We start from the raw sequence: 12,458 nt of genomic DNA, 5'->3' as shown, positions 1-12,458 counted from the left end.
TGGTTTGTCTTATTGTTGAATTTAAAGAGTTCTTTCTAGAGTCTGGAAATAAGACTGTTCTTATTTATGCCTTGTAAATATATGAATACTTGTTCCCAATCAGAAATTTACCTTTTCATTTTCTTAATAGTGTCTTTTCAGGAAGAGAAGATTTTTAATTACAATGAACTTCAGTTTATTGCATCTTTTCTTTAATGGTTAGTGTTGTTCGTGTCTTAAAGAAATCTTTACTTACCTCAAGGTTGTAAAGTTTTTTCCTGTGTTTATTTTCTAGGAGTTAGTTTTAGCTTTTATAGTTAGGTGAAATTCATTTTTTGTGTTTGGAGCGAGATAGTCAAATTTCATTTTCTTTTTTCTGTAAGGATATCTGGTAGTTCCATCGCCATTAGTTTAAAAGAGTGCCATTTCTCCCATCGAAATAACACAATGTCTTTGTCAGAAAACCTTTGTACTGTTTGGCATCACATATCTCTTTCTATCCTTTTACTGTTAACGTATGCCTTTAATATATAAATTTTTAAAAAGCATATGCTGGGTTGAGTTTTTCTGAGTCCATTCTGATAATCTCTGCATTTTAAATTTTTAGTCTGTTTACAGTTGCTGTAAATGATATGATTGAGTTTTATTCTTGTTCCTAAACTTAAATGTTTCTGATGAGGGAGCAGAAGGCTAGCTGATAACCTGCATCCTCCCCCTACCTCCCACTCTTGGGTAGGACGTTTGTGACATTCTTCCAGGAATCTCCCACTAAATGTTAATACCTTGCTAGAGGGGAAAGCAGCCTTGGCTTGACAATGGCAAGACCTCTGATATCTTTTATCTCGTAGGTTGGAGCTCTTTAGCATATGAAAGTTCTTTTGAAACCTCCCTTTTTCCTAAATTCCCCCAACTCCAGAGTATAATCAGCCACTTCTCAAGACCTCGGTGCAGCAGCTGTTTCTGCCCAAAGGTCCTTTCCCCATGCTTTAATAAACCACCATTTTGCACCAAAGACGTCTCAAGAATTCTTTCTTGGTCGTCAGCTCTGAACCTCATCCCACCGAACCTCACGTATATTCCAAAACCCCATCATTTCTAGCATTTTATCACTAGGTATGATGAAATTGACTTTTGGCGAATCTGTGTGGTAAATTGCATGTTTCCTTTCTATTCCTAGCATACTATGGGTTTTCATCATTAATAGATACTGTATTTTCTGAAATGATTTGTGCATGTATCGTGATGGTCATTTTTTTCCTTTCATATTTGCATCTGTGAATTGCAATAGAAAAATCTGTTTATATGAAGCCATTTTAGTATGCCTGGGGTAAACCTTCAGTCCACAGATGTTTACTGAGTTCCTATTCTCATTCCGAAAACTCAGATTCTAAGTGCTGGAATCCAGCTATGAAGAGTGACAAGGGCAAAGAAAAATATACTTGGCTGTCGTTGAGCTTATAGTCTAATGGTGGCAGTGGGTGAGAGGTGAGCAGAAATTATACAAAATAAATAAAATATATATGATATTGAATGGAGATAAGTACATAAAAAAAAATAAAACAAAAAGGGATAGGGAGAAAAAAGTATAACCCCTTATTCCAAATGAGAAAGCAACACTTGAGTAATAAACCCGAAGGGGAGAGGTTTAGAACTGTATAATATGTGGTGAAAGACTGTTTCCCTCTGAGAGAATAGCAAGTTTGAAGGGGTGCCAAGTTCAGAGAGATGTGGGTGGGCTGGTGGAGCGCATAGTAAAGGGTCTTACAGAGGTATGTTAGTAAATGTTTAACAACCTGCATTCTGAGAAAGCCAGTGAAACTAACAAAAAATCTTCCCGATTTGCAGCATTTACTGATTCCTGTGGTGTAGATATTTTCACTATGGGTGATGTCAAGCTACCAAAGTGATGTCAACCAGTTTGCAAAATGCCTGGAATTTTAACATCTGTCTCTAGTATATTACTGGGTCTTAGGAGCCATTGAAAGAATTTTAGCTTGTATTCAGAGTGAGATGGGAAGTCATTGGATAATTTCAAGCGGGGTGTGGTACCTGAAAGAATATAAGTTCACAGTGAAGAAAGCCTCAAGTATGGAAAAGGTGTGGACAGTTAGGGTTGCAAACACTTTGTTTTTGGACAGTCTCAACCTTGAGAGTAAGTTACTGTCACTGCTGAATACATTACTGTGGATTTCCTACAAATAAGAACATTCCCCCATATAACCACATACAGCCTTCAAAGCTGGGGAATAAGTTACTACCATCTTATACTCAGACCTCACTCAAATTTTCCCACATGTCTACATAATATCTATAATAGCCAAAGAACCCAGTTCAGAATCATGCGTTGCATTTCATTGTGTTTCCTTAGTCTCTTAAAATTGGAAGAATTCCTCAGTTTCCCTTGACCTTCACAATCTTGACACTTCTGAAGTTTACAGCCTTACCATTTGGTTTGTTTCATGTTGCCTCAAGATTAGGTTCAGGTTATACATCTTTGGCGGGAATATCACAGAAGTGATGCTGTGTTCTCATTACATCCTATCAGGTGTCACATAAATTTGACTTATTCCATTAAAGTTCATATTAACTTTGAGCATGTAGATAAGATGATGTCTGCCTTCGCCACCATAAAGTTACTTTTTTTTTTTTTTTGAGGCTTTAACATTTTTATTTAGGAAAAGATTGAGTGCGAAGCTATAATGGTTCAACCTAAACCATCCCATTTTCAATAGTGGAGTCAATTTATTCAGAATATTTTTCCTTGTCTATAAAAAACAAATTGAACAGTATTTTAATGATAAGGAAATACAAACAGACTTTAGCCAGTGTGCACTATCATAAAAGAAATAGGATGGTCTTTCCCTTCCCCTCCCTCAGCCAAAGAGAATACTGCAAACTTTAAGAACCCCACCAACTATCATCAGAGTACCTGCAGAACAAGGGTAGTGCAGGATGAAACTATTTCTCTATATTCCAGAAGGCAGAAGCGTGGGTGCTCTGGCTTTACAAGTAAAAGTAGCACAGGCAGGCAAAAGCTCACAGTAAATACACAACAGAACGGGGGCCTCGGTGAAGTTGTCTGACTGGGTTACTGCTTTGACAGGAAAGAAGAAAGACAAATCTGAAGTGTAGTAAACACACACACACACACACACACACACACACCTTTTGTCACATTTACAGGAATTCAAACCTTTTGTATTCCCATGCTCATGGGTAGTTTTGATATACACTGTAAAGAGCTGCAATATTCAGGAAGAATACTGTAAGGTTGACAAAGGACAGGAGAATTCTTCATACTTCTGATATCTCAGATTTGCTGAGTCCAATAGCCAATTCTGACTGTTCCTACTCTTACTGATTCAGTTGGGCAAGACTCTTTTTCTCTTTATAATCAGTAAGTATTAACTGGAGAGGTCCTTTGCGACTATGTATAAATACCCTTGTTCCTCATCAGGCTTGCATTTTATTCATTCATTTATTTACATCAGTTTGGACCCATGGTCTTTTATTCATTGGGTTACTTATTTTTGCTCAGATTATACCAGATGTGTCCAGGGGGAGTCTCTTCAAGATGATTTTAATATGTTCCTATTATTCTTTTTTTAATATGTTCTTTTTTAATATGTTCCTATTACTCTTTGATTTTTTTTTCTTTGTTTGCACAGTAACATATTCCAGGCTTATCTCATTCTTTTCCTTTTCCATCCCTGGATGTAGTTATTTTTTCAAGGAACATTATTTTGTGTATGTTCATTTTTTTTAATTTTATTTTTTTAAAGATTTTATTTATTTGACAGAGAGAGGCAGTGAGAGAGGGAACACAAGCAGGGGGAGTGGGAGAGGGAGAAGCAGGCTTTCTGCCGAGCAGGGAGCCCGATGCGGGGCTCGATCCCAGGACCCCGGGATCATGACCTGAGCCGAAGGCAGACGCTTAACGACTGAGCCACCCAGGCGCCCCTGTTCATTTGTTTTAAAGTGGAAAATCACTAGGGCACCTGGGTGGCACAGTTAGTTAAGCGTTGGACTCTTGATTTTGGATCAGGTCACTATATAGGGGATCGAGCCTTGCATTGGGCTCCCTGCTCAGCATGGAGTCTGCTTAAGATTCTTTCTCTTTGCCCCTTCCCCCAGCTTGCGCACACATGCGTGTGTGCTCTCTCTCTCTTTCTCTCTCTTTCAAATATACTTTAAAAAAAAATGTAAAGTGGAAAATGACCCTTAGAAACCAAAATCTGAGCACAAAGTATCCTCATTACTATTGATGTGTCATTTTTTCCAGGCCCTAGTGCACAAAACTGTAGTGTGTATGTGACCTGTACATGTTTATGTACGAATGTATGCATGTGTATTTGTGTCCGTGTATCATACATCCTTCTACACACATATATATCTGTATTACTGTATCTCAATATGCATTGAAGACCATGACTCCACACAGGTATTTTCAGTTCTAGTCTACCGCCGTAGGATCCATTCTGATTTTTTCCCTTGTCCTCTTTGTAACTCTTTTCTCCCACAGTGAGAATCCTGGCTTTCATTATTCTCATGACATACATTTATTTGGTCAATTCCCCTCTATGTAAATAATCTAATGCTGGCATCCTTTGCTGCTTCCCTCCCCCTCCCCACTCAGTGTTGACACCTTCCTCATCTGCCTGGGCTCTGTTATGGAATGAATTTTTGTGTTTTGTGTTGAAACCCTAACCCTCAATATGATGGTATTAGGAAATGGGGACTTTGGGAGATAATTGGGTTTAGATGAGGTCATGAGGGTGGAGCCACCATGATGAGATTATTGCCCTTATAAGACGAAATACCAAAGCTGCTTCTCTTTGCAATATGAGGGTACAATGAGGACGGGGCTATCTGCAAGCCTGGTAGAGGGCTCTCAACAAGCGCCAAACTCCCTGGCATCTTGATCTTGTATTTCTCAGCCATCAGAACTATAGGAAATTGTGTTGTTTAAGCCCCCCAGTCTATGGTGCTTTGTTATAGCAGCCTGAGCAGTCTCAGGCAGGCTCTGGAACCCTATGCTGAGTTGCCACACCCCGCCCCCCCCCCTTAGATTTCTCCTCACCCCTCTTGAGATCTGACATCGCTTTGGGGTGGCTGTCCTGGTGGATGCCCTCCTTCCTCATTCTGCTGGGTGTCTCACCTCTACCCCAGGCCACTGTGGTTCTCCCACACTTGCATCCATGCCTCCTACCTTACTCAGCCCTCTAATTGGCTGAATTTTTCAAGAAGGGGAGGAAGAGTGGTAAGCCAGAGATGGGGTGGGGCAGAGGCTTAGAAACGCAGTAATACCCCTTGAAACACTTCTAGTGCCAACGGCACAGTCCAGTTTTTGAAAATAAGTGAAGTAGCAAAATGGACAAATTGTGTATCTTTAGAGCAATGTTCAGCAAACTATGGCCCATGGGTCAAATCTAACCTGTGGCGTGTTTTGGTACAGTTTATGAGTTAAGAATGGATTTTACATAATTTAAGCATTGTTAAAAATAAAATACACAGTATAATATGCAACAGACCATATATGGCCTGCAAAACCTGAAATACATGCCATCTGGTCCTTCCGACCTCTTCTTTTTTTTTTTCTTTCTTTAAATTTTTTATTGTTATGTTAATCACCATACATTACATCATTAGTTTTTGATGTAGTGTTCCATGATTCATTGTTTGCATATAACACCCAGTGCTCCATGCAGTACGTGCCCTCCTTAATACCCATCACCAGGCTAACCCATCCCCCCACCCCCCTCCCCTCTAGAATCCTCAGTTTGTTTTTCAGAGTCCATCATCTCTCATGGTTCATCTCCCCCTCCGATTTCGCCCCCTTCATTCTTCCCCTCCTGCTATCATCTTCTTTTCTTTCTTAACATATATTGCATTATTTGTTTCAGAGGTACAGATCTGTGATTCAACAGTCTTGCACAATTCACAGCGCTCACCATAGCGCATACCCTCCCCAATGTCTATCACCCACTTCTGACCTCTTCTTTAGAGGATTATTATTTTTTTTTTAAAGATTTTATTTATTTATTTGACAGAGACACAGCGAGAGAGGGAACACAAGCAGGGGGAGTGGGAGAGGAGAAGCAGGCTTCCTGCTGAGCAGGGAGCCTGATTGGGGGCTTGATCCCAGGACCCTGGGACCATGACCTGAGCTGAAGGCAGACGCTTAACGACTGAGCCACCCAGGCGCCCTGAGGATTATTATTTCTTAAACATCATTTCTTAAAACTAGACTTTTGACTCTGGAGCACTTGGGTAGCTCAGTCCGTTAAGTGTCTAGCTCTTGATCTCAGCTCCTGTCATGATCTCAGGGTCATGAGATCAAGCCCCACATCTGGCACTGCACTGAGCATGGAGCCTGCTTAAGATTCTGTTTCTCTCCCTCTCTCTCTGCCCCTCCCCCCTGCCCATGCTCTCTCATGTTCTCTCTCTCTAAAAAAAAAAAAATAACTTTTGACTCAAGAGTTTGAGGATCTATTCCTTGGAAAAGACTCAGGTTCTTGCCAGTTAAGTTCAGGTCCATATGCTTTGAAAAGGAACTAGCCAGAAAATAATCTTAAGATTTTCTAAGGCAAGTTAAGAGGCCTAATCAAGATTCACCCCTGAACACATGGTATGATCTCTGTACTTAGATAATCCTCAGGTAGATGGCCTGCCTTCTGTACTTAGGTGATTCCAAGTTGCTGGCCTATCCCTGCTGTCTGCACTTAAAGGGGAGTCAGAGTGCGCAGCTCCTCTGTTTCGATGCTAAGCGTGTTTTAGCTTCATAGGATCGTTTCTCTACGTCTTCATCCCCTGCTGTACTTCTGGTGTCTGGTAGACAGGGAATGGACTGTGTTTTACTCTTGATTGCTTATACCAAGAGATTTGTGTTTGTAGTGAATTAGACTAGCCAGTCTTTCATATCTGGTATTCATACATCACTAGACTGTTTTATTTTTTTTTTTAATCTTTTAAAGATTTTATTTATTTATTTGAGAGAGAGAATGAGAGAGAGCACAAGAGGGGAGAGGGTCAGAGGGAGAAGCAGACTCCCCGCTGAGCAGGGAGCCCGATGCGGGACTCGATCCCGGGACTCCAGGATCGTGACCTGAGCTGAAGGCAGTCGCTTAACCAACTGAGCCACCCAGGCGCCCTTATTTTTTTTTTAATTTTTAAAATTGGCAAGAAGTTTTTTCCTCCTCTTCTTTTTGTTTTGTGTAATCCTGTTCTCCTTATCAAAATCCTGTATATCAAACGACAATACTTATTGTAAGTAAAATACAGCATCATTGTAATGCTATCTCAGAAGCAAGAATATTTCCCTGGCTCATCCATTTACTGTTCAAATAGCAGTGCTTGACCTGTGATAGTCACTGCAGCCCTCCGTGTGTTTCCATAGTATTCTCTATTTATCATGAACAAGTACAATGTAGTTTTTGTTTTTTTGTGTTTTTTTGACAGTCATATCTCTTAGAGGGGATAGGGCACTGGGGGTGGGCCCGGGACACCCCTACTGCGCAGCATGTTCATTGGCGCTGCTTCCAGAGTCCTGTGGCTTCATCACAGTAGGCAGCTCAGGAAGGCTGGAGAAGGGCTCCATGCACAGGGCTTTGAACCATTCATGTGAATGGGGAGAGCTGCTCAGGAGGCCAGGCCCACAGTAGCTGGGGCCTGCGGCCACACCGTCCAACTGATGAAGCCACACTCTCCCACTGTCTTGCCATCATCCAGAAGCTGGTCATCCTTGTACAGCTGCTGCTCATCGGGCAGCCACTTGAGGATGCCCTGGAGGATGCACTTCAGCCTGAACGTGGTGCTCCACTCCTTGGTGTCCGTGAAGATGGTGGTCCTGTGGTTCTGGATTATGAGGAACCTGTCCTGGGGGTGGGCAGCCCTCCCAGTGTGGCCTGCTGCTCCCAGCCCCTGCCCGGCCAGTACAATGTTGTTTTAATGCTCCCTTGATCATTCCTGTTTACTTGCCTGTGCCCTACTTGGGGTGGGGGGTGAGGGGCCGAGAAGGTATCTTGTTTATGGTTGTAGTCCCAGTACCTGACACATTACAGAACTCAGAAAAGCTATATTGAATGAATGAGAGAGAGAGTGAATGAATGTACAAATCATGCTAGGGTCAAGGGATGCAAAGATGAATAAGCCCCTGTCTTATGCTGCCTTGAATCCTCTTGCCAAAATATTTTAAAGAACAAGTGCATGATGTACGACAGGCCAGCATTAGATTGTGCTGATTCAAAGAACCTGAAGTTGGGGAGATGTGTGGGAGGAAATAGGGGGCTTTAGGAAATGGAAGGTGGGCTGTGTGAGCAGAATGGCTCTGGGAGCAACTCCAGGAAGGTCCAGGTTGGAGTAGCTGCAGGAAGCATTAGGATAGAGAATTGGGGTTCAGGATCATTATTAGCAATGGGGAAAAGTACACATTTAAAAATGCATCATTGGGGGCGCCTGGGTGGCTCAGTCATTAAGTGTCTGCCTTCAGCTCAGGTCATGATCCCAGGGTCCTGGGATTGAGCTCCTCATCGGGCTCCATGCTCGGCAGGGAGTCTGCTTCCCCCTCTCCCACTCCCCCTACTTGTGTTCCATCTCTCACTGTCTCTCTCTCTCTCTCAGTCAAATAAATAAATAAATGTCTAAAAAAATTTAAAAAGTAAAAAGATAAAATAAAAATGCATCATTGCCATAAAAAAAGCCAAGAATAAAAAATACGTTCCAAAACTTTCATGTTACGATGACAGTGAAAAGTATTCTCTGACCTGATCTAAATCTTACATAGAATGATTTCCTTTTTGATCTATTCACTGCTATTTTTGGGGGGGGACAGTGACTTTAGACCATTTATTGAAGAGGAACAGAGAGATCCTTGGCCATTTTTGCCTGTTTGATCATGTGGTTTTCATCAATGAGAGGTAATTTTTTTGTGTGTTTTGTTTTTAATCACCAGGGAGCCTAAAGAAGGAGGTATGCGCATGGATATTTCTCTAGCGCCCTCCTCACTCCAGGTGAAGACCCCGGAAGGCTGCACAGAACTCCGGTTTCCAGCAGAGGTCAGGCTCGTGCCTTCCTCCTGCCGCGGGCTGCAGTACGTCCCGGGAGATGGACTGCACCTGCGGCTGCAGGTGTGGGCAGAACCCGACAACACCAGTGAGTGATCTCAGTGCTCCTGCTCCTGCATTTAGTTTTTCTTTGTAGATCAAAGGTGATTTTTCCTTTGAAAAGTTGACCTTTTCCCAGGTGAAAAAGACTGTTCAGCAGCAACATGGAAAGAGCTGGTCAGAAGGTTCTTTGTCAGCTCTGCCACTTAGTTGTGCAGTTGAGCATGCCACTTAACCTTTCTGGAGCTTTGTTCCGAAGGCTGGGGGGCGGGGTTGGGGGGGGTGAAGCAGTTAGTGTTTTTTTTTTTCCTCCTAGTAGATTTTATTCTTTAGAGCAGTTTTAGGTTCACAGCAAAATTAGCAGAAGGCACAGAGATTTCCCATATAACCCCTGCTCTGTTTCTTTAACTGTAAAATTGCCCAGCTCCCAGGGTTGATAGGAAGATGAAATCAGATGGCAGTTGTGCAAGATCTGGTGGATTTTAAAGCATTACATAGAAATTCATCCATTCAACAAACACTGCCCTACACTGTGCGTTAGGCTTTGATCTAGGTGCTAGGGATACAGAAGTGAATAGGCTAGGAAGGCCTCTGCCTTTTGGGGGGTTATGTTCTTGTGGGTGGGAACAGATAATGAACAAATAAGTTGCTTGGATACAGAGAAAAGTGCTGTGGTCAAAGAGGAGCAGAGTAATGGGATAAGGAGTGACTAGTGTGAAAGGTGCTCAGGGAAGGCTTCCCTCTGAGGAGGGGTAATATGTGCCCAGAGAACCGAATGATGGAAATGATCCAATCCCTGTAGAGACATTTCCAAATAGAACAGTATATATACAGATCCTGAAATTGAGTTTGATGCATAATTTGATTTTGATTATTGCTATGCCTATTACATTTCTAGTATTTTGTTATTGCCACATTGATTCAGTAAGATGGTAGAAATGTTTCTCAGAATAACTTATTGAATAAAATTATTGGCTCATTGCATCTCTTCACATGTAAGTAATGTGCTTCACAGGATGAAAAATGATGTGAAAGGGGAACAGGCTGTAACAGACCTGTGAGATGCTCATTATCAGGAGAGGATTATGATTTTTTCAACTGCACCCCGAGACTTTGTGGCTGCCGCATCTATACTAAGCCTTTCATTTGAGCTGCGTGGAGCCCCCAGGTGGGGTCAGCAGGGTGGTTTTGAAGAGCCGTGTAGGAGATGTGGAGCATTCCCCCGAGTTCTTGCTGCTTTATTCATTGTCGAGTAATTTTTGCTCAAGTCCTAAATTAGTGAATAACTAGTCTTGAGTTGGGCAGAGTTGGATTTAGGAACAAGGCGTAAGGAACCGAAATGTCATGGAGCTGAAGTGACGTATCCACATGCTAAGAATGACTACTGTAATAACCATGGAAAGAAGTATGGGGTCACCAAGATGGGAAATAGACTGACAATGGAAACTGGGCAAAGGCGGGCACGAAAGCCACACTCAGGTATTTTCAGATCTGCCGGTTTTCTGGATTTGGATTTTAGGTCCCATCCTGAGGAGGTGGTATGGAAGCCTTCTAGAGACACAGTTGGGTTGTCACCTGCCCGTCTTCTGTAACGGTTAATAAATAGCAAAACTTGAACTAGTAAAGAAAATTTAAATCAGCAAGCATGATTGTTTCATTGTAACTGTAGGACACAATAAGTTGACTGCTGAAATGTTGGTTTGCATATTGCTTGCATTCATTGGTCTGCTGTGGCTTTCCATTTTTTAAAACATTTTACTCAAATATCTGAAAAGGAAGACTTTCAAAGCCCTGTTCTGCAGTGCATGAAAGGGTATGCAAAATAGATCTCAGTATTTAATAACTTCAGTGCTTTCCACATAATAGGTGGTGAGTAAATATTTGCTGAATGAATAAATACCGGATTGATGCATACTAATGCTGACTTGAATCAAAATGTAGTGTAGGAAGCGACTTGACATTTTTAGCATTCAGTTGTATTTTGAGGTTTTTTAAGAAGTTGACTTTTCAACTATAAATGTTCTTTTAAGGACTACAGTAAGCCTATTGTTGTGCTGTTCTGAATGTAACATAGGTCAGATCATGACCCTCGACATGGACATGGCTACAGTAAAGTCTGAGACAGCGCCAGCATTAGACTCATCCGCAGGGGGCAGTACTCTCCCATGATGCCACCTTGTCAGGAATTCTGACTTGAACTTGATCATGCTGGGTGACCAGCAGGGGGGAGTGTTTCTCTGAAAGTTTGTTTATTGGTTTGGAAAAGAATGTTTGGATGACTTAACCCAGGTCTACTTATTATCTGCTCAAAATTAAGGAATACTGTTTATTTCACCTTAGTGCTACAGGGATTGGCAGATACCCCTAGAAATTAAAAGGATGAATTTTTAATTGCCAAGGCTTAAACTTTCTACCATCAGTCTTTAAAATCTTAACATATGTACAAAGTAACATAAACCAAGTTCAAATTGCTTGATTCTAATGAGTATGACCTCATTTCTTTAAGGTTGTTTGTTTTTTTTTTTACAGTCAAATTTTTGTGTGTGGGTTTTTTGTTTTGGGGGAGTTTTTTTTGAAATGAAAGTTTCCTTCATGAATAAAATAATGGAAACTAAGGGAATGCTGTGCTTCATATAGTGTGGATTTTTCCACAGCTTTAATCAGAAATTGAGTTTTGTTCTTAGAAGATTGAATTCTTCTTAGGAGCCATTCCATTCCCAGGAACCTGTCCAATAAAGACCAGTTTCAAGATGATTCTTGTTTTATGTACTGGTAATAGGCCAGAGTGGACATAGACTTTATTTAAATTAAACTTAAATTTGAGGGATAGAAGCAGCAGTCACACTGATGAAAACTGGACGGAGAACATAGCCGCGGAGGAAGGCTGAGGATGGTGAGGCCCCCTGTAGTGAGCTTGATGTGAAAGCAATCGCCCTCTTTCTTCTTCCTTAATGTTGGTATTTATGGAATGAGTGAAATAACTCAGTGGTATGTTGCAGGGATAATCTAGGGCCATACCTAGCTCTGAAACACTTAGCACAATCTGTTGTTTTTGAGAACACGTCACAATATTTGCTTCTCGTTGAGTCATCAGATAATGCTAATTAAATGTGTACTTCTGGGTGAATCGTAAACAGTGTTTATTGATAGTAATTTATTGTGGCTGTTAAACTCTTTATGTTAATATATTTGTCCCACACTTCTGAGATTTGCTCTTTCATCGATTTCTCTTTAGAGCTGATTTCAATGTTTAATCAAAGCTCACAAGCCCAAGGATGTTGCACATTTTATTGCCAGTCCTGCGGTGAAGTCGTAATAAGGAACAGGTAAGGAATGTATTTTACACTGATTAATTCTGTGCCTGGCAATGGTTTTCTT

At 41.4% G+C, this 12,458-nt stretch overlaps 1 protein-coding gene and 1 pseudogene across 4 annotated transcripts in view; one reads left to right on the top strand and one right to left on the bottom strand.

Annotated features, from left to right (window-relative positions):
* UBE3D (ubiquitin protein ligase E3D) overlaps window positions 1–12,458 on the top strand; it is a 153,983-nt gene that overhangs the window by 1,817 nt on the left and 139,708 nt on the right. For all 4 annotated transcript variants that reach the window (XR_012378489.1, XM_073893564.1, XM_073893565.1 and 1 more), the window contains exons 2-3: window positions 8,930–9,129; window positions 12,316–12,406. Coding sequence is in view for 3 of the 4 variants with exons in the window: in XM_073893564.1 (XP_073749665.1) it covers window positions 8,930–9,129; window positions 12,316–12,406 (291 nt within the window). In the remaining variant the exon portion in view is untranslated. The remainder of the gene's footprint in view (window positions 1–8,929; window positions 9,130–12,315; window positions 12,407–12,458) is intronic.
* LOC112815605 (elongin-B pseudogene) lies at window positions 7,487–8,034 on the bottom strand (annotated as a pseudogene).

This window comes from Callorhinus ursinus, unplaced genomic scaffold (genome assembly GCF_003265705.2).
Source record: "Callorhinus ursinus isolate GAN/ISIS: 27379988/994484 unplaced genomic scaffold, GSC_fseal_2.0 scaffold6, whole genome shotgun sequence".
NCBI classification, from domain to species: domain Eukaryota; kingdom Metazoa; phylum Chordata; class Mammalia; order Carnivora; family Otariidae; genus Callorhinus; species Callorhinus ursinus.
Note: the sequence above shows the minus strand (reverse complement) of the source record. Positions and strands in the feature narration are given on the sequence as shown.